Genomic DNA, 24,162 nt, shown 5'->3' with positions numbered 1-24,162 from the left:
TAGGAGCTGCTCCATTTCATTATAGGTTAAATGGCTTACAATACAAAACTAGCTGAGAATTGTCCATCATTAACACTGCATTTTTTTAATAGGTTTTAAAAACATGCTTTAGGATTAGTGAGGAAAATACAATACAGCATATGTTATTGTTCTGGAATTTTTTTGAATAGAAAGCGCTCCTTTTCAGCATTCCCCCTTCAGTGGAGTCACTTAGACACTTCCAGCTGGTGGCAGGGGATACAGCCATAATACAGCTTTCTCTGTCCCAGCTGTCTTTTTCATTACGTTAAATGCATTACGATGGCTGCACTGTTTTATAAAGGCTCAGGTACAGAAAGGTATAGGAAGAAATCTGCAACTATGTATTTTTGTAGTGACTGCAAGCTTCTGTGAGATCTCTGAATCCTGAATGTGTTCCTGGCTCTGGGCACAGATTTCCTTCCAATCACGGGAACATTTGCTGTAAGGGCTGGCTAAAGGTGCCCGAGGAAATCACCTTTTACAAGGGAGCATTGTTGTAAAGGATTTTTAATGCATTATGGCTCACGCAGCATCACAGTTAAAGAAAACCAGGGATTTAGAAATTAATGCTGATGAAGAAACTGAGAAAAAAAGAAAACACAGGAAAAGATCCCGGGATCGGAAGAAAAAGGTATCTAGATCTGTGCCAAATTCTGACAGGGATTCTTTTGTTTTAATTTTCTTACCTTGCAATGGAAGTATCAAAGCTTGCTCTTGTGTGTAACTTTGTAGCTGTCGGAGTAATTTGTTAACGTTGTAAAATAGCATTGATAACCACGGCTGTGGGGTTTGCAAAGCAGTTGAATGTTTAATTGGATATTAGTTGATTGCAGTGATGATGCAGAAGGTGTGCATTCATTTCCCAGATAAATCACTTGTGTTACCATGATATGCAAACTGTCTGTGAGTTGAAAATAGTTTGGAACCATGATGTGAGGTTAAATGCTGAGCTTTCTCGCAGATTTAACAGCATAATAGTTTAGCCTTACATACATGTACTTAAAAGGGATGTGTGTGGAGGCAGATTTTTTTTCTTTGTGTTGGGACTGTGTCACATGTTTGGCTCCTGAAACATCCATTTTTGGGATAACGTTACAGAAATAAGTTGTTTCAATGTTTCTCTTTTTTCCTAAGGGTGAGCTGTTTTACCGAATTGAGCTGTAACGATCTGTTATTAGCAACTTTCTTTTGTTAGGGAGATATGTGGCTGAGATCACAGAGCCTGATTTTTCTCTGCTGTAGATTTGTCTTAGCTGCAGAAAACCCTCCAGCACACTAGGATCCGAAAAATTCAGTAGGCACTGCATTGCTCATTGTTCAGCTCAGGAGCCTCTGTGTGATTCCAGTCTTACTGTTTCTCTCTAAGGTATAAAGCAAAATAGTTTTGGTTTGTGGCATAATGACAGATAAAGAGGCCAGCCACTTTGGCAGCTCTGTGGATATGTCCTTAAAAATGACACCTTGTACTCTGCTCCATAGAAATAAGGCTCTGCCATGATTTCTTGTCTTTGGCTGTATTGTATTATCATTTTTCAAGTTGTCTTAACGGAAACCTGGGAATGTTGTATTTCTGTGTGCCTTTGTGAAATCCCCCTAAGGGGGGATTGGATAATCTTCATATGCTCAGAGAAGCGGTGCATGTGCTTCCTAAATGACATGTAGATTTCCTCTAACATATGTGCATCTTTTGGTTGGGTGAGAGTCAGCATTTCCCTGCCCTTTTCACTTTTTTCTCTGCCGTGGCAGTACTATACATAATGAAAAGCACTAAGAAACCCACTGCCTTCTGTTCTAGGGAGCACATTAGGAGACTGTTTAGATAGCTGCAGCGAATATACTGCAGCATGTTAACTGTAGGTATTCTTTCTGTGTGAATGTATACATACAGATCTTCTGATTCATCTTCCAATATAAAGGAAAGTGTGAAAATAAGATTCTGTCTTTAGGGCCAATTTTGAGGTGCTGCTGTTTGAAACTGGCCAGAATTGGCAATATTTTTCTTGTCTGCTGTTCAGGCTGTGTGCAGGTCTGTAACACAGCTATCGGGGTGGGTTTTTCCCCCCAGCTGGAAGTGATCACAGCAATTAAGAATTTAAGGAGCTGGCCTGTCAACCCATACTTACCTATGGCTTGTGAGCTAAAATGTACAGTCTCTCAGCTAACTCTACTGAGGAAGCCACGTTGTACTTAATGTGCTCAAGTTTAACAATAGCATGCCCAACCATATCCATATAATGTCTTTGTGTGAGGGTGCTTTCTCACAGTTTGTAATTAGAACAATATAGAAGGGATGTGGCAGTGAGAGGCTCTTGATACAGTGAGGTGAGACAACTGCTTTGTGGACAAAAATGCTTTATTGTTTATACAACACAGTGCTGTAGAAAGGAAATCTCTTAGCAACCAGAGTGGCACATGGATAAATATCAGCCTATTAATCTCAAACGTGTGGATTTTTTTCAGTGTTTTATTTCTGTGTCTTGAGAATGAGACAGAATAGAGAACTTTTGCTCCACCAAAGGCTTTTTTTGGATCGTACCTCCCTTCCCCCTCCCCTGGCCCCTTCGTGTCACACTGGAATTTGGTAGCTTATTCCAGTTTCTTTCTTGGGTTTTCTTAGGACTTTGCAGATTCAGGGCATGTAGAGGCTTTTTCTACTAGGATAACAGAGCAAAAAGCAGCAATTGCATCACTTAACATTTTTACATCTGGGCATCAGTCATCTTATAGCAAAGACATGGGTTTGCTACCCAGTACATAGGGCGTAGGGAGTCTAATAATTGTGCTTTGCCATTTTGTACTTTCCTGACTATTTAAAACATTTTCCCCCCAATTTTTCCACTATGAGTTGTGAGTCACTTCTTGTTCCTCTGCACCACCCACAAGCAAGCAGTACTCGGGGTTTTTTTTGTTGATCACATGATACTGCACAAAGCTAACCCTTTGCTTAAGCACTATACAGAAATATCCTTTAGGGTCTTCCAATCACATTGGAACAAGAGAGTGCTAACGTTTCTGGATAATTTATAGAGTAAGGAGACCAGCGCAGCCAATGGTTAGAAAGTAAGGCTGGTGGGAGCACCCAGTGTCCTAGACTTGATGATACCAGCAACAGTCATGCTGATTTATGTTCCTATTTAGCTTGAGGATTGCAGTCTGAGGGTAATATTTCACTACTTTTGACCAGTTAAGCAATTTACAGTGTAATAATGTTTCTGTTAAGGCTTGCCTCAATACCTGTATGATAGAAATGACCTTTTTAAAAATATACACAAAACAAAACCCTATACTATATCCAATCCCATTTAATTTCAAGGTGAGATATTTTCAAATTGCTGCACTTAGCTCTGTAGGGACTCTGGGCTTCTGTGCCCTATGGGCCCACCATGTTCTTTCTGTTTGCCTGAATTCAAGACATTTTTGAAGGTTCAGAGCTTAAATAGTTTAACTCATGTAGAAGAAAGGGACCAGCAAACCAGGTGAGTACAGTGAAGGGTCTGCATTGTACAGGTTTCCTGTTTATTCTGTTCAAGTTTATATTACAGCTTCAAGCAGTTCTGCTTCTGGATTGTTGTGCAGTGTCCTACACTGCAAATACTTTGAGTACACCCAAGGGCAGACCGGTGCCTTAAATGGCATCATGGAACAAGCCAAGCCACCCTTAATAAGTGACTGATAGCGTGGCCTGCTTCATTCCTTATAGTGTGGCTCTGTTGTGCATAGTTTGGTTTGTGAAAACTAGAAATTGTTTATCCTATAATGATGTCTAGAAAGAAATTAGTTGCTTAGTCAGTGCTGTTCCTAAAATAAAGGTGAAATCTCTGAATTTTTTTTTTTTTTGTGTTCTCTGCTCAATATATAGTAGAAGCGAAGGGTAGGTCTTGGCACCTACTCAATGATTTATGTTTTATACAATATTCAGTAGGACTGAAATGCTTTCCATTTGCATGTAGTGCTTAGGAGCTAGCATGTTCTTTGGGAACACAGAATAGCTTGATCGTAACGTGAAGCCTGGCTGCTGCTGTCTCCGAAATGTTAAAGGCTGTTGCTGTCACATCCTCTGCTGCTGCAAACTTGTGGGCAGCAGGGAAGTAATGGATGCCAATGTCGCAAATCCTGGCAATTTCATCATAAGGCTCACAGTGTTTGAAGCTTTTACTTAACTTTCAGTTATACTGGAAAAATTGCCCTGCAATTTTCTAATGGGTATAAATTGAAATGCTGCGTCAAGAATGATCAACCAGTAGGTGTGTGGCTGGTCATGTGGCTTCAAGGAGCTCATGCATCTTCTGCGCTGGGCTCTGCTCCCACCTGCGAGGGCTGGTGGGAGACGGCTTGGACTGCCCAAGGTAGCAGAGCTGGAAACACCTACCGGGGCAGTGGGACCCCAGGAGGGCATTATCATATCCTAGCTGGGAGACTCCCACTGTTTCCTTTCCCCTCAGCTCTCTTGGGGCTGTCAAATGTTTTATGGATCTCAGCTGTGTCAAGGTTTCAGTACAAGTCTCATGAGGTTGAAAAAATTCACTATCTGCACCCACACAATTAACCTGAGCAAAGGGTTGTGTGCAGACCAGCTTCAGTGCAAGTGGCTTCTTCAGTTTGCTTCACAGTGATAAGGAAAACAGGGATAATTCTTTCTCTGACAGGCACATGTTCCTGCAATGAGGTGCCCTGTGGTTTTAGAAAGCAATTCGGGTTGGAATTGGTGCAGTTTTCACATGCAAACAAGTCTACCAGTTATCAGGTATAGCTTGAAATGTGAGCTTCAAGGCTTTTAACTCAGATAACAAGTACAAACCCCTATCCATTAAAAAAAAAAAAAAAAAAAAAATCATTATTTTTAAACAAATCTCAGGATTAGAGAGATCTGTTTCATGTTTCTGAACAGTTGAACTTGACAGTAGTAGAATCTAGATAGCTTGGGCATGAACGATTGTTCCTTAACTCATCTGTGTTAAGGCGCAAACCAGGCAGATGTTGCTAACATCTGGGGACATGACCTATGGTGAGTGAAAGGATCGTGTAGATTTAGGGCCTGAAGGAAAAATTGTTAAGTCAGTGAACCTCTCCTAGATGTGAGGAAAATTTCAGTCTGTCAGAGGCAAATCTAATTAAATAATTGAATTGATATTTTTGATAGATGTTTAGGGGCACTGGTGGATAGGATATCTACCAGCAGTGTTGAATTCTTCCCAGCATGGGGTTTGGTGGTGAAAGAGTGTTTCTATTCAGCTGGAAAAACAAATTCTCCTTTGAAGATGACCCCCAGAGGAATGAAAAGATTGTGTTGTATTGTGTGGGCAGCACTACAGCATCATCTGAAGTGGGCACTGCTCAGTGTTACTTTGTTGTTTATAAACCCAGAAAAAAATTTTGCACTGTAATACATGTACATTTTTATTTAGGCAGGTTTAGAACATTGACTTTTCCTCTTCGCCTTCTTGATGCCTCAGGATTGTGCTGTAATAACGGATGGCCATTAGTTGTTATGCAAATGTCAGTTTGGGTTATAAACCCCGTTATGTTTAATGTTACCACCTTGTGGTGGGAGGGGATGGGGAAGAGGGAGGATGAACAACAAGTGACCATGCCATTATAGAAAGATTGCTCAGTGACTAGATTTAGAGCTGGACTCTCAGTGAGTGTAAATCAATATTGTTTCAACTACCTGGTTGGTATTAATGGAGTCTTTTATCCTTCTGGTTTTTCCACCCAGGCTGGGTTTTATTTGGGTTTTTTTTTTGGGAGGGCTGGGGGAGAATGTCTTTTCTATGGGAAAATGGATGCTTTTGAAGCAAAAGAAAGTTCAAAGGTGATGTTGAACAGTGATTTAAAAATATATATATATATATATGTATCTCTTTACGTGGTTATAAATATTCAGCCTTGTGCCAAAAGTCAAACCACTGCTAATTTCAAGCTCTTAACTTGCCTGAATGGATGAGTTCAGGGTAAGTCGTGCATACTTTGATACAGTTCCCCTTGGCCATTCACTAAATATTTGTTACTGTGAGCCAAAATATTTGTTGACTAGTCCAACTGACTGAGCACCTGCTAAAATTGAGTGTTGGACTCAATCAGACCTAGTTGGGCTGGCTTTTGGTGTATGTGATGTGGGTAGAGGAAAGAAATAGATAGGAAAAAAACTCTGAGTTGTAAGTTGTGTTTAAAAAAAAAAAAAATTACTTAATTCCCATACAAAGCCTGATGTATTCCCACATTGATTTGAATGGAAGTTTGGACATTAAAGGGCTGGATTTGCTGCTATTCAGTAATTTGTACAGCTGTTTAGGCCACTGGTAGAGTGGTAATGGGGATTTTCTGACTGAGGCAGGAGGGCTGGTGCAGGACTGTGTTGTAAAGGCATAGAGAACTGGGCCTTAAGGGTTTGATCAGCGTGCCTGTTGAGTTGGAAACCTTTTAAGCCTTTTAGCAATGCTGCAAAATAATGCCTCCCCATTAGGCTGGGATGCGGGGGGGCCCTTTCAGGTAATGAGCTCAACTGAGATGATACAGCTGCCCCACACTGTTCCTGACTTCAGTTATCTAACTTAGGCTATAGCCCTATACATTAAATGGAAAAAGATAGGTGCCTTCAGAGGATAATTCAGTGCATGTAAGTGAGACAAGTTAAAGCAATGTCCTCGTCACAAAGGTAACATTGCAAAGGTATCGAGTATCCTCCAGCCCTGCAGCTTCAGCTGAGAGCTTTGGGCATTGTGCAGATCGGGCCCTGGCATCTCTGGTGGATGTCTGGGATTGTGTAACACTTTTAAAATTCTTTCTTGTATGTCTGTTGCCTGACTGTGGTATTTGTGTGGACCTCCGCTTTGTTGGCTAGTGCTCTGCGAGGTGGCTAGTTACCGATCTCCACAGAACCGGTCAGCTTTTGTTTTTATTTTTTACAGAGATTGAAATCACTGTATGGTGACTTGGACGGGAAATCCAACAGAATGTTTCTTTAGTATTTATTCAAGTAAGACTAATGTGGACAGGAGAACTAGATTAAAATAAGAGGATTGTTTTGCTAATTGAAAAGAAAATTCATTCGGGTGTATTTATTTTTGAAAAAAATCATTATTTTGTCAATAAGCTGAAGTTCTCAATTATTTAGAAAGTTATGACTGTTTAGTAACGTGAATTTGTCCCACATGAGATTGTTAGTGCTCCGAGATGTGCACAACCAGTTTAATGCCTTTGTATTTTATACCAGAACTAAAACTTTATTTTGCCTTTGTAGTTCCAGAAAGATACAGGACATATTGTACTGCATAGTCACCTTCACCTGAGCATTATTTTAGAAAACATTTTATGGTTTGTTTTAATCACCTGAATGACGTATTTTACCTAACTTTTTAGTTGTTCAGCTATGTTTTCTTCACAGTTTTGGATTTTAGCTTATTGGGCAGCTGAAGGGTCTAATGTATTATATATTGTACCGTCACGGTTTATGTATCAATTTTAAATCTCAATTCGAGTGTTCATTTCAGTATATTCCTAATTTTTCATTGAAAATCATTCATAATTAAAGAGAAAAGTACAAGGTAGAAGGCATTCCTTTATGTTTCTGATATCCGAGTTTATGCAGAATATATCCTACTCCATATTTATGCAACTGGAGTTAATGGGACTTTATAGAAGTAGCTACTTCTTGATAGAAGTAGTAGTAGCCAAGGCCTTTGTTAACACACCGATTGCTCACAAGCACAAGCAGGAAATGAAGGTCTGTATCTTAACAGGTATCCACTACCCCACCATGGCAAGTTATACAGACACAATTTGTCTGCATTTATTTCATGGGTGTAATGTGATATATATCATAGTGCCTAGTGGAGGCTACCTCCACATCATCTCCATCGATAGTGTTAAACTTGGTATCTCTGGTGACCCCGTCTCTACCAGGAGCCAGGCAGGCTCCCAGGTGTGCCTGGTGCTTCACCCATAGAATTAATAATTTGTAAATACAAAAAACCCACTGTGATCTTGTCACTTCCTTCCCTTGTGAAGGAAGGGACGCATGTGTTACTTTACCTCATCCAGTGTCAGTGGAAATCACTGCCTGCTTTCTGCGAGCAAGTCTGTGATGGCTTATAGAAAATTGCAGTTTGCAGATTCTGAGCAGGTTTTTGAACAGCTCTCAGTTTTGGTGCATATTGAGTGAAAATCACTGGTCACTAAACGAGCTTGAATTACATTCATTTGTAATACCCCTTTGAGTATATATGCATAGATGGGATAAGGGTATAATATGTCAATTGTTTTGTATTTTGTAGAATATGGAAGGTATTTTTGAACGCAGAAAAGTGTACGCTTTTTTTGTGAAATCTTGTCAGCTCAGCTCTGAGCTACAGCCCTATCCTTAACCCTGTGGCCTCTGCCTTTTGAAATAAGATGTTATTAAGTATCCAGACTCTGCTGGAGTAAGAGTTGGGAGGGAAGTCAGAAGAGGAGACGGGTAGTTGCTGGATTCTGAGTGCTGTGAAAGGATTTCCTGGAGCTGCTGAAGTGGCTGGTTTTGCATAATCATATTTTAAAAGTAAGCACCAGGATTATGCAAATCTTTGAACTCTGATAGACTACAAGCAACTAGTAACCAATCTGAATTCAAGTACTTGCATCCTTTACTAGTACTGACGAGTAACTATGGGGTGTAGCACAAATACTCTTCTCCACTAATGATGATGTGATCTGCCAAGCTGGGGATGGTGCTCTTGTAAACAGCTGCTTGCGTAGCATCTTTGTGCTCTGATTGCTGAAGAGCTCGGTCTGAGTACAAAAACTCATACTCTCTACAAGTAAAGGATTTGTAGACAGCAAAACATATACATAATGCATGTACTGTGTGCGTGAGTTTGTATGTGTGCGGGGCAAGAGCAGGAGGGGAAGCGGTGGTCAGGGATTTGGTTGTGACTCCCCACCTGCGTGCTTTGCACCAGTCCATCCGTAGCCCCGAGTCAGGCATCTCCAAAGTGTCCCTGCTTCCCACCGTGAGTCTCCAGCTGTGTTAGGCAGCACTTACACTGGGAGTGGCTGCGTGGTGCTGCAAGGGGTTCAGTTTCAGAGGAAGCATGTTGCCTTTGCCCCCATGCAGTGGCTCCTGGAATGCCAGGCTCAGCCCATTGCCAGTGTATTTGGCCAGTCTGGGTCCTTAGGGGGAAGCTGTCCACGAAGTTGTTAGCGGTATTTTCAGAAGCGTACGCTTTGTGGGTGTATATAAATAATTTCTTTCTTCATTAATGTAATTTGCAGTGTGATTCTGTTCCGTTGCTGTCATTGATTCCTACAGGAATTATAAATCCCTTTTTTAATGAAAAGACAATTTGAAAGAACAAGTCATTAGGTAGAACGGATCAAAAAGTTAAATGGTCTTTTTCAAACTTCTGCCACTTTTCTTTTGAAATTCTTCAAATGACAGCATCATCAGCAATTTCTGCATGATGTTCTGAGTTCAAAAATCTCAGAAGAGTTCACAAGTCAGTGCAGTTGTTGCTATCTGCCTTTCAGTTAGAGCACGCTGATTTGCATGTTCTAAAGAGCTTTCCTTAGAGGCAGTATTAAAGTGAGAAACCACAGTGATGCTATCCTGTCTGTACCCTCTAATAAACCATACTTTTACCTGTCTTATTGGGCATTCGTAGAAGATACAGCTGTGGAATTTGCTTCCTGTTCAGCACATCAGTTCATTTTCTGGGGGATTGCTTTTAAATGTCAGGATGTAGAATAACTTTGTCACTGTCCTCCTTCAGTTAAGCGAGATTGTCACAGCTAGCTGGGCAGTTGTCCTTCCCAGTGACCTGTCCTGTATGTTGTCCCCAAGCTTACCTATCTGGACAGTCTCTAGTGTTCTCTGGGGACCTGTAGAAAAGCAGAGCCGTACAATATCCACTGGATAGACATTCCCTCCACTTTCCAGCATGAGTTTACAGGGCATTTTACTAACAGAAGGCAAAGGTGGAACTGAGCCACTGACTGTAGCTAGCTATGTCTAACTTTCAAGTCACTTTTTGCAGGTTGTAATCAGAGTACCTGATAGGCATTCATAGCTTTAGATGAGATTCCTTCACAGGTTAAATAATTTCATTTTCTCCCACACAGCTTTTTTCTTTCTCCCATAACTGCATCACCACTCCTTCAGGACCCCGCTATGGTATCTCTGAAACTGCAATCGTTTCCCATCATTAATCACTAGCTTAATGTTTAGCATTTGCAACCATCTCATCAGCTGAATTTACCATTGGCCTGTGAGGAAATATCAGTGCCTGGGTGATCTGAGTCTGTAACCTGTTCTCCTGCCCCCTTTGGATTTGTATGAATCTAGCAATCATCTCTGGTGCTGAGGCTAATGTTTCCATGCCCAGACTGTAAGAAAATTAATGCAGGTATTATTCAGAAATAGACTGCTGACTAGGCCTTGAAGCACAGGCAAATAAGCCTGGAGTGCTCTCCATGCCTGAGGGGAAAGATCCCCCAGGAGGAGAGGTACGCGTACTAAGCACCTCATGGTGCAGCAAGTTAAAAAAGAGCCTCAGTCTTTGTGTGAGTAAATGCAGCATTTTTCTGTAGTGCTGAGGAAGCCTCTCTCAAAAAAGGCATTTTTTTGGCTAGGCAGTAGCAGACAGTATGTTCTGGAGGGTGGCTGTGGACGGTTTCCTTTTCCTTATACAAGATGCTGAAAAGTTAAAACATCCCATAGTGAAATATTGCTGAGAAGTGGGTGGGAAAGGCTTCCTTTATTACATTTTTACCATCTAAGCAAAGAAAACATGTTCAAGGAGAAAGAGTGAATGCACTGGATACCTGCAGTCCTAGTTTTTCCTACCACTTGATTTAATTTGAAACCACCAGCACTTTGAAGCTGTTAAACATCAAAATTCTGATAACTAAAGACTGCTGTTTTTCTACCAGTCTGAAAAGATTAAAAAGATGTTGAGAGGAAAACATCTCTCATGACAGTGGGTGCACAATCAAAGTTTCTAAGTAGGGCAGCCTGAGGAACAGCCAACGCTTTTTAACAGTTATGGGAAAGTGTATGTTGTTTGATGTTCCTATCTGATATTTTCCTGTCTACGTTTTTTGTAATATCAGAATGTCTGGTTTTGCTTAAAGAAGGTTTAATAAATGTTTTGCACACTCAGCACACACTACCCACAGTAAAGGTAAAAGTATGCAAACTTCCGAGTCATCCAAGCAACAGCCAAAGGCTAAGGGGTTCTCCCACTGACTCTTCCAGTTTGATCTTAAGCAGTTTATTTAATCTCTGGTTTTCCTTTCTGTAAAATATTTCCATGTTTTTCTTCTTGTGCATTTTAAGGATCTCTTCTCAAATGGAAAGCACTGTCTGTTCTTGTGTTCTTGATATAGAATATATTTTGCATGCCTTGCATTAGGACCATTGCTACAAAATAAGGCCCATGCAGGGTTTATAGTTTTTTAATGACCTCAGAGCTGCTCGGTGCTGCCCTGGTGTGTGACCTATTGGCTGTGTCCGCAGCTCTCGGGAACATTTTTGCTGGTGTCTTACCATAATTCTGGAGGAGAAACACGGTTTTTAAAGAAATATATGCTTTTTAAAAAGCTTTTGGTGGAGAGGAAGGTGTATGCATGGTAGCAATTTTAACTATGGCCCTTGGTATTCAGTAGAAATATCTAATTTACTGTTATTTAGATTAATTTTCTTTTGTATAATATACTAAGCCATCGGCTAAAGGCTGTTCTGTAACGACTGATCATACTAGTTAAGTTGCAGATAGAAACACGTGTTGTTTACAAAGATTTTGTAAAGCTCTTTCAGAGTAGTTTCTGTTTAGCTCACACAATATACAGGAAAATTGACAAAATCCTGGTTTTAGAAGTGCATGAGTTTAATCTGAAATGGCTAAATGTACTGTATTTTATACCACTGTATGTATCTTCTTGTTGACCTACGTGCCTGTTATCCTTGAAGCTAAACTCACTGAATTGTGGTCAAGTCATAGGTCCAATTAGAACCACTGAACATATGCAATAAATTCAGCTTGAAAGGCCACATGCACAATCTGCCTTGGGTTGGAAAGCCAAGAGATGCTGTGACCAAACAAGATCCGCAGGGAAGCTGTGCAAAATTGTAGCCCTTTGTTCCCAACAGCAAAGCCGCCCCTTTCTCCTTGTTTACTACCAAATGCAAATGGGCAAACAAAGCTGGTGCACTTTTAAAACAAGTCAGTTTGAAGGAAGATGAGAAAAAAAAGAATGCAAGCGTTAGAAAGGGCCTTGATGTTGCAATGGGAGCAGCGATTAAAGGGGCGATACAGGAGGAGAGTTTGGGACAGCTGACCCAGAAGTTGGGTGTTATTTTGGCTGTAACTAGCTGCTGGGAGACAAACCCCTCGTTCTGAGGAGCTCCTTATTGACCCTCAATGTTTTCCCCGGGCTGAGTCAGTAGATAAAACCTGGGAGGGAGGGGAGGGAGCAGAATTAGGACAGAGCCAGCAAAAAATCAGTCTCTGCTGGGGACTGGGCTCCAAACCCTGCTGAGTTCAGGGAGGCCTGGGGTTCCTTTCGGTCTGGTGCAGATAGGCTCTGTGAGCAGCAGAGGTGATGTATGGCTGATAAGATGGCTGTGGGGATGGCTCTGTTCCCTGCGAGCATCAGCCGTACTGCAAGCGAGCAAATAGAGTGCTGCCTGCAGGGCTGCTGCTCTCCGATTGCATCGCTGCTGTGGGACTGCAGTTGTCCTTGTGAACCCCTCCTCCCCAGACAGAGATGCTGGCTTGCTAGGGGGAGAAATTCAGGCATTGAAGTAGGCAAAAAGATAAAAACCCTCTAGCTTTATATAGCGGGGTGAGAAATTTAATTGGTTGGAGGACATCCAAGAGATTGCCTCTGATTAAGTCCTTGAAAAGATGAAATCTCTTATCCATCACCTGGTTGCACGAATTTATACTGTGGATTCGTAGCCTAGTGCTTTGTCAAGGTCCACATACAAAAAGGTAACAACAAATTAATCAGGGCTTCTCAGGTTTAAGGTATTTCTGGTGCGAAGTTGAGCAATTCATTTACACCTACAAAATAGCAATTGTTCCCTAAAATAGCAGTCTGCTAACCAAAATATATATATATTTTTTTAACTCTTCAAGGTTAGGGTGAAAACAAATTTCAGCTTCATGTCTTTCTGTGTGTTTCTTTTTCATTTGCAGTACAATTTTCTTACATTTTCTTGACAAGTCAGAATCTCTGTCCTAGTTTTCGCAAGATGTGCTTTCTATGCGTGCCTGCCTGTTTCCTAGAAAATAATTGTCTGAAAGAGTTGTCTGAAAAAGGAGTAAAGGTTATATCTCAAAAGGAAAATAAAGTCATAGATTATGTTCATATTCAAACAAAACAATGTCTTAAGAAAAGATTGAGGAAATATACAAAGAGAAATAATAAAACTGGGCAGGGGAGTGGGGGCAGATCTGGCAAAGCTAGCCAGCAAAAGCCCTGCCAGAGCTTCTGGAGGCTTCTGACTGGAACTTTGCAATACACTGGGTCTTCCTGTGGGTTCAGTTTTGTCTGGTTTAGTTATTCAAAATAGCGTTTTTATTATTTTTTTTAGAAACATGCATGTTAACTAGCAGCAGTTGATTTTGTTAATATCAGTTATTTCATGCATTTATTGTTCAGATGAATATTCCGTCCTTTGCCTCTTGGATAGTTTTGTTCATGCAAGCATAAATTGAATATATGAAGTGTTATTAACATGAGGGTTGCCTGGAATCAGTTTTATTTCACGGGTAGCCAGTTACTGTGATTCAATAAACACGATTGTCTATAGTTCTTATATTTGGCAGTTACAGATTAGAGCTGCATAGCTTTAGGGAGAATTTTCTAGCAGTACCATTTAGGTTTAACATGTAACAACCTTGTTTTGAATACATCCTGCTGTTTGATGAAGAGACATTAATGGCTGCTGAGGGCAAGAGTGGTGGCAAGAGAGGGCAAGGTCAGAGGTAACTCAGAGGGAGTGTATTAACCAGCCTCAGAATGACAGCATGCACTTTTTGCAAATGGCAGAACCAGAATGTTTAATAGCAGAGCAGTGATAATAATGCTGGATTTCAGGCTTCCTATTGCAATGAGAAAAGGGTAGTTATATTTGGTGGGAGACTCTGTTGATGGCTGTCCTGGCACTGCGCAGTAACAGTCCAATGAAGTCAGTGGGAGAAACCTGGTCCTTCAGCCTTGCATTGTTAACATACTCCTGGTGTTTTAGAGAATATTTTTCTTCCATTCCGATGTATTACAAACATTAAGATTTCACTTAAAAAGATGCTGCACATCTTTTAAGTCTGGTTACCTTGTACTTGGAATGGCTTTTGAAAGCGTTTGACCCATGGACCATGGGTCGACATGGGAGTGCACGTGGGAGGGAGTCAAACCGCTTGTAGCATAGTCTGCAAATGAGGGGAACTCACCTGTCTCATCAGAGAGAGGGAATTAAATGAAACTTTCCCTCCAGAGAACTAAGTTCCTTTGCATTAGATCAAGGAAAGGTTCTCTTTGCTTTGATTTTTAAAAACCTCTAGCTGCAAAAGATGTATTAGCTGTTGCAATTGAAATGCATAGGGAAAAATGACGGTATATGCCAGACACAGATTTCAGTTTTCAGAAAGCAAAATACTTTGCAACTAGATAGGCTGTGATCACCTTTATGTGTTGACCTGACAGGGAAGAAAACCTTTGGGCAGCTTCTTGTTTTGAAATCTGTATTTAATTTTTACTTCTGCTTTCAGCCAGAAAAACAGACAACAGAAAGGTGCACCGTTGTTTCTCAGAGCTCACAAATGACTAAGCAGACTGCACAATATCTTTGCTTCTGTTGTCATGGGTCTGGTTAGTCCAAAGTGCTAAATATTCTGGCACTGATCCAGCAGAGTACTTAAGCGTGCACTTAAGTTTAGGCCTATTTGTAATTCAGTTGAGTACAGAGGGAGCACTGTGTGCTTAAAGCTGAGTCCAGTCTTAAGTGATGTGTTGAATGGGGGCCATGGTGCTTACCCCATCAGAGGAGGGTGAGTTTTTAGAAGACAAGGTCTGTCCTGAAATGCTGTCAGTTATCCCAGCTCCATGCAAACAAGGTTGGGTGTGAGCGCCTGCAAGCTGTAGATGATATCGTTTACCTTGAGTAGTAGATTGAAATACTGGGGATTCTGATTAACTCCGAAAGCTGGCATTTCAAAGGCATTATTTTCCTCATAGGTGTTTTTTTTTAAACCCCTTTCATCAATATTTGTACATCAGTAAACAATGGTCAAACACTGACAGTGAGAAAACCTTGAAGATGAGAACATTAAGTCCATTAAATAAGGCAAGGAAGGCCATGTAGCACTAAGTCACAGCTGATAATTGCACTCATATTCTTGATTTAATCATGCTTATTAAGTAGCTAATTAACTCATTATATGGCTGGTGTTACAGAGGTATTAATCCAATATGTAAAGTGAAAGTATATAAATTCTTCTTTGGGCAGCTATTTGTATGCCACAAACAAATGTAAATTTGGAACATACTGGCCAAAGCCTAGCAACTAATTCAGGCCATTTTTTTCCAATAAGAGTGTCTTAATTTGAAAAATGGAGAGTTTAATATGCTTAAAGTTACAAATTTGATTTAAGCTCAACAAAGTATTTAAGTCAATAACAAGATGAACAGATTCTGGGAAGAAAAAAAAAAAGTCAAAACCAAAACCACCCCCACCCCCCCCAAGACCCCAAAACAAACCAAACTACCCACAAAATTCTGGTTTAAATTTGAAAAATGGAAAAAATCAGTCACTTGAATGCTTTGTTTTGGCATGTTGAACCAAAGGATTTTATTTTAAATTTTTTTTTGTATTTGAAATTTCTTTGCAAGTGTTTTGGAAAGCTGAAAATTCTGATTACAATGTGTCATTTATATTCAGCAAGGGATTCCTAAAATAATTTCTGTGTAATCTGGTGGGTTTTCCCCAGATTTTTTTTTGTTGTTGTTGCTGTGAGCAAAGGGAGCCATTTCAATCACTAACACTGCTCTCTTTGTGACAGCCCTCCAAATACATCATGACCCTATTGCAAATTCAGTCTTGTGAAAACTATTAAGGGTCAACTTACCCTAAGACTGCAAATGAAATGAAATAGGAGCCCATGATGATGTCAGTTAAGCACATCAGGCATTAGAACAGGCTGCCCAGAGAGGTGGTGGAGTCCCCATCCCTGGAGGCGTTTAAAAAACGGGTAGATGTGGCACTTCGGGATATGGTTTAGTCTGGTCTACCCTTGATTAGTCTAGAGTGGGCTTGGTAGTGTAGGTTAATGGTTGGACTGGATGATCTTAAAGGTCTTTTCCAACCTAGATGATTCTATGATTCTATGATTCTATGATCCATGATTCTGGAGACTCAAATAAGCAGTAAAATAGTTAACTATCGGTTATTTTAACACCGATATTAACTATCGGTGTTATTCAGATGAGCATGTTCTTTGTGACATTGCACAAGTGTGTCTCATCTTGTAAAGTGGAGTAAGTTAATTTACTAAAGTGTCTTCCTAAATCCAGGAGTGAAACATGAACATTATTAATACAGGCATTTCATGCTGTCTGCTCTTTGAGTGACTCTATTCCATTCAGCGTTTGCAATGGTATTAATACTAATTGCAAGTAACTAAAAGCTGGGCTGCCTGCTGAACTGGGGGTGAGTTACGCACCTGGAGGTTCGAAGCTCTTTGCCTTCCCGTCTCTTGTAGGAGAAAGCTTTGTACGGAGGTGGCTGTCAGGGCGAGGCCCGGTGCTAGAGAGAAAAGGATCAATTCTGTAGGCGTGTTGTTTTACACATGTGCGTTTCCTTTTTCAAGAGACTAGTCAGTTTTTTGATGTTTTGAAGCCTTTTAAAAACTAGTTTAGGTCAATGGATTCAAACCTAAGATTGCTAAGACGACTATTTAAAATCACAGCTATTATCTATTTTAATTTCCTCTGCTGGAGAGTACCCCAAAACATTCATTATGTGGAGGGTATAATCTCTGAACAAATGACATGGTGGAATTAATGAACAATTAACTATGATCATACGTTATAAACAGAGCTGATTAGAATCCACACATGCCTGCGTTTTAGAAAGACTCTCTTTTGACTCAGCTTTGTGTTGCTGAGGTAGGACCATGCAGCTCTCATTTCTTATTCATTGTGTGAGCATAACATCATTTCCTCTGAGGTAAGGCTACATCTCTTAGTTTTCATGGCAACCAGACAAAGAATTCATCTATTCTTCAACTTCTGGGTGTGGGGAAGGTAAGGGTGAGGAAAATAAGAAATTTTCCTGGTAATTTTCCTCTTACCCATTTAGCTAGTATGCATATGTTACAGACTTTCTCCCATGTCCTGGAGACTATTCTCCAATATCCCATGTGGTGATTAAATCAGAGAGAATATTGTAAAGCTGGAAGAAAAAGAATATTTGTCCCCAGTAGCTGCGGCTGCACAGTGGTGTATGCAGTGTGAAATGCAGTTACTGTGCCGTGCAATTTACTGTCTTCATTAAATCAGACAAGCGTCAGGTGAACCGTAGAAATTCCATCTGCATTCGCAGTGGGCCCATGCATACTATTTACACTTTTTTCCTATCACTTTATTTAGCTTCCACAGTATGTGTTTAATAAATGAATACCGTTATAAATTATGATGATGATTTCAAAACAATAATGTCAGATACTGTCATCAAGAATATTTTCAACCTTAAAGGGAAAATGCTTCTGTCATTTTAAAATAGAAGCAGGCCCTGAGCTCTCCTAATGTCATTGGGGACAGGCAAGGATTTGTTTCAGAAGCTGCAGTGCAGCACCAGGCAATGACTGGACATACAGCTTGATGATTTTGCATCACATAAAAGCACTAGCTTCCCTCTTATTGCCTCAATGCTCTGATCATCCTGAAAAGTGAGACAGAAGAAATGGTCCACTGTATACTGATCTTCATTGTAACAGCAGAAACCTTTCAATATTTTATCACACTACTTGATAACCTCAAGGGCAATGCATTTGAAACTAGGAAATGTCATTTGCAGAAAGCATGTAAAATTTCCGTTGCATAAGGAGAGGTGGAGTTCTACACGTGTACTCTGTGTGTGTATTCGTGCTTCTCAAAATAGTATACTTGAGATGCTTATCTCTCTAGGAGCAACTTATAAAACAGCTCTTTAGTCAGAGACCATTTTCTCTGAATAATTTGTTTTGAATTATAAAAATTGTTCCTGAAGTGGGAACAACTCGATCGGATACAACACTGTAAGTGGAGAAATTGCTTGTTTGAATTGCACAAAGATATGTTCAAATGGTACTTTTAATATTCCTAGCATGCTTATCAAGTGTTCTCTGCCAGTAACATTCTACGCTGGTAGGGACTATGCACCTTAACTGTTAAACAATAAATAATCGGTTTGGAAGGTTTTTAGCAAAATCCTCAGAATTCCAAGGTTATTCATCTTCTTGATGTTAAATGTTGGTATGATAATTTGGTTTGTGGGATTATTATCTGATTCTCGTGTGTTCTTATCTTGTATTACTAACTACTTCGAGCAGTGCACAGGTACAAATGGAAATAAATAAAAGTTAGGCAGATAAATCCACAGGTTTGCTGGTAGGACTTGTTCAATTATCAAGTATCTTTTGCTCTTAGTATGTTCCATTTTAAGCCATGATTTATCTCGTTATCTGTGCCCTAATACTGGTAGCCTGAGATAGGAATTATGAAACTATGCTTGTCTTTAGATAAAAGTGCTTTTAACTAAGAATCTGAAAGTGTATTTTAAATTATTATGTTCTAAAGGCTTTGGCCTCTCTCCTCTTTGTAAGGTAAACGTGGAGTCTGTGAAATCTATCTGCACCTTGCATAGGCATTCAGCATTTATAGGACTGCAGATGCAGTGGTGTTGACCAAAGACTAGCAAACGGGCGAAAGCACCCCTGGGCAACCATGTTCCTGTGTGAAGGTCACAGAGCGCAGTCCCCAGCTGGACGTCACGAAGGAAAGACCTCAGGAGCCTGGCCCTGGCTGGAGGTCGTGGTGCTCTGGCTGCAGGGAGCTAGTGGCATTATGTTCACTGCGTTCAAATGGATGGGAGAAAATATAATAGGTTTGGGGTGAAGGTGCAGGGGAGTGCAAGAGTATACATACAGCTGGTAGCAGGCTTTGCCCTTCTTTGTGCCATCAGCTTTCCACGGGCTGAGCCCTGAGGAGGAGAGCAGCTCCCTGGGTCTGGAATATCCCCTCCTGCTTGTTTAGGTTGAGAGCCACTTGGATCTGTTGGCTGCCCTGCCTTGAGCAGAGCTACAGTTTCTTACAGCAGTTGTAGATGTGACAACTTGCTATTAGAAAGGATTTGCTGTCTCTGGTATGAGAAATAGTGAGGTTTCTGTTCTTCTGTCTCACACTATCAGGGAGTTTGATAGCAGTAAGATCTGGAAGTTTAATGGTCAAGAAGGTAAGGCTTGTTCTAGTTGGTGGCTAGAGTCTGTGTAAGCAAAAGCAAGGGTCCAATTCTGCAGGGAACTGGGAGTTGCTGTTTCAATGGGATTAAAATGGAAATCTTCATAGAATAAGATTCCTTCTCCTTTAGAAATGTCTGTTACACACTGATCATTAGGCAGAGACCCTTCTGCTGACTCTTCACGAGCCAGCTCCAGAAACAATATAATTTTATTGGACCATTGCTCCTTTCAAGCTAGTTATAGCAGCTTTCCCATAGCCCTGGATTGCTATAATTAGGACACTGCTGTCCTAATGCACATGTTCTGCTTCCAGGATCTAAACAACTCTCTCTTCAGGGCTTTTTGTTGTTCACCGTGGACACACTAGCCTGTTCAAAGCTGATGTGACTGTCCTTGATCCGGTTCTGCATGAAGTCAGGAATATGCTCTTTAACTTCTACCAGCCAAAGTAACATACAAGGTTTTACAACTGAACTAAAACTCCTGAATCAGCTGAAGGAGTATCTTCCTTCAGATGCAAACTTTTAATTCTAAGGGATAAACAGCGTAGTCAGTAGTTGAAGTAAAATGCTTGCAGAGGACATGTAATACTCTTTTCCAGGATAAAATTAATAAAAATCGTGGCTTGATAAGTTTTGCTTTTGCAAGAAGCCTTTCCAGATAGAGAGTGGATGTCTGGAGACCAAACTAAGAAACTGTTGATCAATACAGCTGAAGGAAACCTGCAACATTACTTCCTCAGCCAGTAATGCAATTGCTTAATAACTGTTGGAATTGATTATTGAGGAACTGAATACTGTCTGCTAAAAAATGAGAATATAGATTCATTTACAACAAAGCAGCTCATCTCTCTTCTGGCTTTCAGAGAATATCTGTAACCTTGTAATCATGTGAGCTACAACATGTTGATGACCCTGGAGAAGAAACAGCGCATTAAGATGGATGAAAAGAAGTCCGAGACCTAGTTGTAATCTCAGCGTGATCTTGGAGTGTGGCCCAGTGTTTCTTGGACTACAGTCTGTTTAGACTCATTGAGCCACTTGTCACTGAAAGCTGCAGGGCTTAACTCCTCTCTTTCCTCCATCTCACCACCCCCAGCATTTTCATGTTGTTATTACAGATGTTCAGCTCACCTTTGGAGGGATGCAGGTGGTTCGGGGGCGCAGCAGCAGTGGCCTGGTGGGAATCAGAGGCGGGTGGGAGAGGCAAAGAAGAGTGCAGGAGCACCTTTTTTTTTTGGCTCCCAGCTTAACTTGGAAGATTAAGATGCACCCTCAGCATTTTTATGGCTTGGTTCTTTCTGTGGAATAGAAGCAGAACCATCTTCAAGCCTCTAACATGTAGCTGGATTGCAGATTGTGCTGTAGCCCTTTGTAGTTCCAGTTGTAAAAGTGTAAGGTAAAAAGAACACATTTTCAAAACACATTCTCAATGTCTTTGCTTAGCCTACAGGTGGTGTGGGGTTTTTTTGTTACTAAGTTGTCATCTCTACGACATCTCCAGTTTCTCAATAACCTCACCCACTAATAGCACAATATTTGCCAAATAAAAAGTGGTGCCTGGCACGCACTCAGTTGTTTTACTGATGGCAACAGATAAACTCCTGGAAGAACAAACCATCTTTTTCTCCTATTGTAACTGTGTGTGTGAGTGACCAGTGTGGCTTCAGTTTGATTAGGATCGTGAGTGAAACCTTCATAGTCTCAATTCAGGCTCTGCTTTCTCCCCTTTGCCATCAGAACCTCAAATTGCTACCTGCGCTGGTAGGAAACATCCAACAGGAAAAGCTCCTTTTGTTCCCTGCCTGTTACCTGGCTTATCTTTTCCTGCAATTATAAGGAAACAGAAGGAAAACGTTGCTGAGCCCAATTCCCAGAACTTTATGGTTTGGCAGTAATTTGCTTTTAGCTTTAGGGTTCACTGCTGTTCTCTTGTTTCTGTGCTGTGGTGGATTATGCAGATGTCAGAACTTTAAAGCCCAGTTATCTTTGTTTCCACAAACTTGATTGCAATTTTGGTCCCAGAAGTGACTGTGAAAAAGCAAAACAGTATGAATTTTGAAAATCCGACCCTAAAAGGTACGTTGCTGTTAAATGTCTGAGATTTAGCATCAAAATATTTTAATTTTCTCTTAAGAAGAAACTGAAAAAAGCTCGTTGATAAAGCTTTCAGAATGGTATGCTTTTGCTACACATGAAGCATGAGTCACAGCATCAGTAACGTTAAAACCGTTTGCTAAGGTACAAATGATATGCCGGGGAGGAAGCAAAGGCAGGTGTGATACGCGTGTTGACTGACTATATGGTGAATGCTTACTAATCGGGAGGTTTAAGCTCATGAGAAAGCTACAAACTCTGTAGATGTAACTCCTCCCAATGTTAGACAAATGCAATAGGGGTGAAGAGAACGGTGTAGAATCATTGGACCTTGATCCTTTGAGGAAAACAAAGTGAATGCTACTGGAGACTGACTTTTACCAATACTTTCTGCTTTCCTCCATCACGCTGAACATATGTTGGTTTACTTTCTATGTAACATTTGGCCATATGTTGAACGAGTCCTCTAGGAATGACTTGCCAAGTGCCAGAAAATGCTCTGCTGTGGCAAATTGACAGGTAGACTAATGCTATTCTCTTTTAATGATGTTTTAACATAAGCAGAGATTTGAATGTGTCTGAAAATATATTCAGAAGGAGGGACTAAGGTTTCTTAACTGCGATACAAGAAAAGAAATGACTGTGAGCAGTGGCTTAAAAATCTGCCTCCCTCCCATCAGGTAATTTTTATTAAAGGGGAGTTCAGACTTAATTTCTTTTTACATTGTGCTTTATGTAGTTATTTACCTGTTTGTGTTTGAAAGGTGTTACAAGATTCTGCTCTGTTAATGGTTAATCTCTCACCTCTTTTGATTCAGATGTAAATGGTTCCACTATGTACAAAACCTCAAAGAAACAGACCCTAGCAAGCAGGCCTATCCCATTTAATGTTTCAAAGAGCAAGAGTTAAGAGCTTTCCATTTAAGCCTACCAGCAAGCATACACATGGCAAAGAAGAATCAGAATAGCCAAACACAAAGATTTCTTGTCATTATTTAGGATCAATTGGAATGTGTGATTTCTTTGCAACCGTATCATTTTATTTTGCTTATGTAAAAAGTATATTAGTTGCTTGCAGAGACTGTTCTCTGTATGAAAAAGAATCAATACATTTCATTCCAGTTGCATCTTCTTTTGAGACTGAATGTGAACAGTTTTCCAAAGGAACAAGTGATTCCAGGGTTCCTCAAAGAAGAAAATTGTGTAGGCTGGGTTGGGTTTTCTTGCGGTACCATAAGGAAGCAGCCTTCAAATGGAAACTTTTGAGTGTATATGTAGCGAAGCAGTAAAATCAGACACATTTGAGTGGGTGAGCAAATAGAAACTCCTGAAGACTCCAGAAAACTGCAAATGAATGTGACAGAAATTAATCTGGAAGCCTTTCTGCCCTGCTCCTGATCTGGCCTGGGGTCTTCCTGGTAATTATATGAGAGAATGATTTCTGGGTTTGCTTTGGCTTGTTTGTTAATTTATTCATTTTAGAACGAAAGTGGAAGGTTTGAAATTGTTATGTTGCACTGAAGTCCTTGTATGGATAATGTGTTATTTGTTGCCTGTGGCTTCTCAGGAGACTGAGTGGAAGATAGGAATAAGTAGCAGATCTTGGGAGATCATTTTGGCTGCAGAACTGCTGTGGAATTCAGCACGTCACCAGTACAGTGGCTGTTTGTTGTGTTGTTTTGGTTTTTTTAAACTGAATTAGTAGAAATTTTCTTTACAGGATTGAGTTTCACCTTTCTCTTTAATGTTAATGTAGTGTATGGAACATACCTGCAATATTCAGTTCTCAGTGTTGCAGTAAGCACAGGAAATCTGAGGCAAACCATAATATTTATACTCCTTTTGAGGGTTAGCATTAGCCAGTCTTTTAAAACAGCAAAAGCTTTTTATGCACAAATATAAATTATAATTTGTATTGAGTTTACATGTATGTATGTGTTCACACACTTAAGTTGCTGGGTATGCTGTATATTTATCACAAAGTACCAAGGAAAAGACAGACACAGCCATAATAACATAAGAACAGTATTAAATATTTTTCAACATTTAATTACATTTTCCAGCATTTCTTCTGCAGTGCTTTCGGCCCTGATGAAATGAATGGCTCATCAACACCTTAGTAAACATCAACTGCAGCCTGCAGCTTTATTTTTCCATCATTAAACAATTGACAATGTGTTCAGTATCCCAGCCCAGCTGATCATGAGATAAAGTGTGACTAAAAAGTAGATCATCTGGTGGATGCTCCAGTGTTTGATACGACACAAAGGGCTTCTTTCTCCTTTTTGGCGTGCCCGTGCAGCTCCTACTGCAATCAGTGGGAGCTGTGCGTGCCTATTTGAGGCATGTTGCTGTATCTGAAGCACTTGCTCTGTTTCATCACTGAAATTAGCACAGCAATAGAGACGTCCAAGCCAAGCACAGCCACCTCTTGTCTATTTGCATATTCAGCTGTTTGCAGTGTTAGGTTTAGTGGCTGAGCCTCTCTCTTATGCTTTTGTGCCTTGCATATAGTCCTATATAGCTGACCGAGGGCAGCATTAGACGCATCCATTAACTCTCCTTAG

The 24,162-nt window shown here is 40.4% G+C and overlaps 1 protein-coding gene across 2 annotated transcripts in view; it reads left to right on the top strand.

Annotated features, from left to right (window-relative positions):
• Positions 1–538: 538 nt before the first annotated feature.
• ANK3 (ankyrin 3) overlaps positions 539–24,162 on the top strand; it is a 204,911-nt gene continuing 181,287 nt past the window's right edge. For both annotated transcript variants that reach the window (XM_075717238.1, XM_075717237.1), the window contains exon 1: positions 539–652. In XM_075717238.1, coding sequence (XP_075573353.1) covers positions 539–652 — 114 coding nt within the window. The remainder of the gene's footprint in view (positions 653–24,162) is intronic.

The sequence above is a fragment of the Pelecanus crispus genome, chromosome 10, assembly GCF_030463565.1.
Source record: "Pelecanus crispus isolate bPelCri1 chromosome 10, bPelCri1.pri, whole genome shotgun sequence".
Lineage (NCBI taxonomy): Eukaryota > Metazoa > Chordata > Aves > Pelecaniformes > Pelecanidae > Pelecanus > Pelecanus crispus.
Note: the sequence above shows the minus strand (reverse complement) of the source record. Positions and strands in the feature narration are given on the sequence as shown.